The sequence below is a fragment of the Coregonus lavaretus genome, assembly GCF_964263955.1.
Source record: "Coregonus lavaretus genome assembly, chromosome: 28".
Classification (NCBI taxonomy): Eukaryota; Metazoa; Chordata; class Actinopteri; order Salmoniformes; family Salmonidae; genus Coregonus; species Coregonus lavaretus.
In genome coordinates, this window is record NC_140015.1 from 19,385,732 (window position 1) to 19,388,116 (window position 2,385).

Genomic DNA, 2,385 nt, shown 5'->3' on the forward strand with positions numbered 1-2,385 from the left:
CCCTGGCTATCCGTAAAATAACAACAAATTGTGCTGTCTGGTTTGCTTAATATAAGGAATGTGAAATGATTCATACTTTTACTTTTGATACTTAAGTATATTTAAAACCAAATACTTGTAGACTTTTATTCAAGTAGTATTTTACTGGGTGACTTTCACTTTTACTTGAGTCATTTTCTATTAAGGTATCTTTACTTTTACTCAAGTATTACAAATAGGGGTACTTTTTCCACCACTGTGTATTACAATAAAATAGTAGAATTTCCTAATTGTTTTAGCATACAGTTTAACTCAGTAATTGAATTATTTATTTTATACAGTCATTTTTGCTCATCTTTATCGAGGGTGTACATTTCGGCCCCCACTGTAGGTGTGAGAATTATTAGAGACATGTTCATATGTTTTTACAACAGTTAAGTATAACAGGTGTAACACAATTTTTCATGGGTTTTTTAAAAATATTTGTATTTATTTTTTAAGCACGAACTCACCAAAAAATATTATAAAGCATAAATGTACAATGTTTAGCAAATGTTCAGCCTATACGCAACAATTATTTGAGAATTCAGGGTGTGCGTGTGTGTGTGTGCCAGTGTACATTTGCTGTTGCTTGTGGGTGTATGATACATGATTCCTCAACCAATCACAAACTCAAGATATTGTGAGGGCTATAACTATAAACTGAGTGTAAGTGTGTTCATGTACGGGTGAGAGAGAGAGAAGCAAGACAGAACAGTCTAAATTTCATACTTCTTGATCGTCCAGATCGTGAACCAACATTAATGAGAAAGATGAAGACCTTGGCCATCCTTGTCCTCTGTGCTCTGGCATGTGTGTGCCACTCTATCGGAGGTAAGAGCAGAGATAGAGTGACAGCTTTAGTCAACGTTTTGCACCTGTGCAAAATGTGCAACTGTTTTTAGGATTTCAGCATCAATGGAATAAGGAAAATAATCAAATAAATAACTAAACTTCATATAAATGTTAAAGAATAAATAAAACATGTAAATATTTAAAATGTTGTAGTTATGTTTTCAGATCGAGATAATTAATCATGCACAATACTGTTTCCTCTCTACACAGATTCCTCTACCGCCACTGCCTCAAAGGCTGCTAGTGAGAAGAGAGTGGGTAAGAGACATCAGTAGGATAATTGGTACCAGAATGGCAGTGAACTGATTGTGTGTACTGTATTGTTGATGACCAGTAGTAGATGCACTGAACATGGTTATTCTAAGTGCAGTGTTATTACACTTGTTTATATTTCTCTTGTTTCAAAAAGTGAATATATTCTATGACCTTACAGGTGTGTTTGTTAAGAAGGACCTGGCCTCCACTTTGGTGAGACAGAAGAGAGCCGGCACTGCCCTTGCAGACTTGTCCCTGACTCAGCTAGAGAGGTACAGTACTGTTCTGTTGTCCCCTGTCTGTCATCTGATAGCCTGGCACACAGGGTTGTGTTTCTACAATGTGTCGAAAGCATTCCACAAGGATGCTGGCCCATGTTGACTCCAATGCTTCCCACAGTTGTGTGAAGTTGGCTGGATGTAATTTGGGTGGAGGACCATTCTTAATACACACAGGAAACTGTTGAGCGTGAAAAACCTAGCAGTGTTGCCGTTCTTGACACAAACCAGTACGCCTGGCACCTACTACCATACCCCGTTCAAAGGCACGTAAATCTTTTGTCTTGCCCATTCACCCTCTGAATGGCACAGATACACAATCCATGTCTCAATTGTCTCAAGGCTTAAAAATCATTATTTAACCTGTCTCCTCCCTTTCATCTACACTGACTGAAATTGATTTAACAAATGAAATCAATAAGGGATCATAGCTCTCACCTGGATTCTCCCGGTCAGTCTATATCATGGAAAGAGCACGTGTTCTTAATGTTTTGTACACTCAGTGTATGTGTTTTGCTGTTAATCCATTTTTGTATGGGAACAAGCATCCTTTCCACTTCATTTAAGATTCATTTAAGAGTAAATATGCTCAAATATTCTGGGAATTTCCTGTTGTTATCATGGAGGGAAATGTTATGTCTATAAGCCTATTTCTTCACACTGGATAATATCTTGATTTTCATCTATGTTTTTTTTTCTTCCCCATTTCTTCTTTCACCTCTTCCTCTTATTTTATGGAAACTGTGCAACCCTTTCATTCCCAGTCTGAGGGAGGTGTGTGAGCTTAACTACTGGTGTGAGAACATGATGGACACAGCTGGGATCATTGCTGCCTACACCGAATACTATGGACCAATCCCATACTAGATGTCAACCCACTCCACCAACCAACTTCCATTCTGCAAGGCTTTTTGGAGAGAAATTGTTGTAATGTTTTGAGGATGTAAATAAAATCTGAATAAATCTTTTAAAATGTAGT

The 2,385-nt window shown here is 37.5% G+C and overlaps 1 protein-coding gene across 1 annotated transcript; it reads left to right on the top strand.

Moving 5' to 3' along the window:
* Window positions 1-791: 791 nt before the first annotated feature.
* On the top strand, window positions 792-2,273 carry LOC311103372 (osteocalcin-like; the record flags this gene model as incomplete). Its single annotated transcript, XM_084144935.1, has 4 exons — window positions 792-852; window positions 1,084-1,131; window positions 1,307-1,400; window positions 2,171-2,273. The coding sequence occupies 4 exons, from the start codon at window positions 792-794 to the stop codon at window positions 2,271-2,273; spliced, it is 306 nt and encodes a 101-aa protein (XP_084001061.1).
* Window positions 2,274-2,385: the final 112 nt, after the last annotated feature.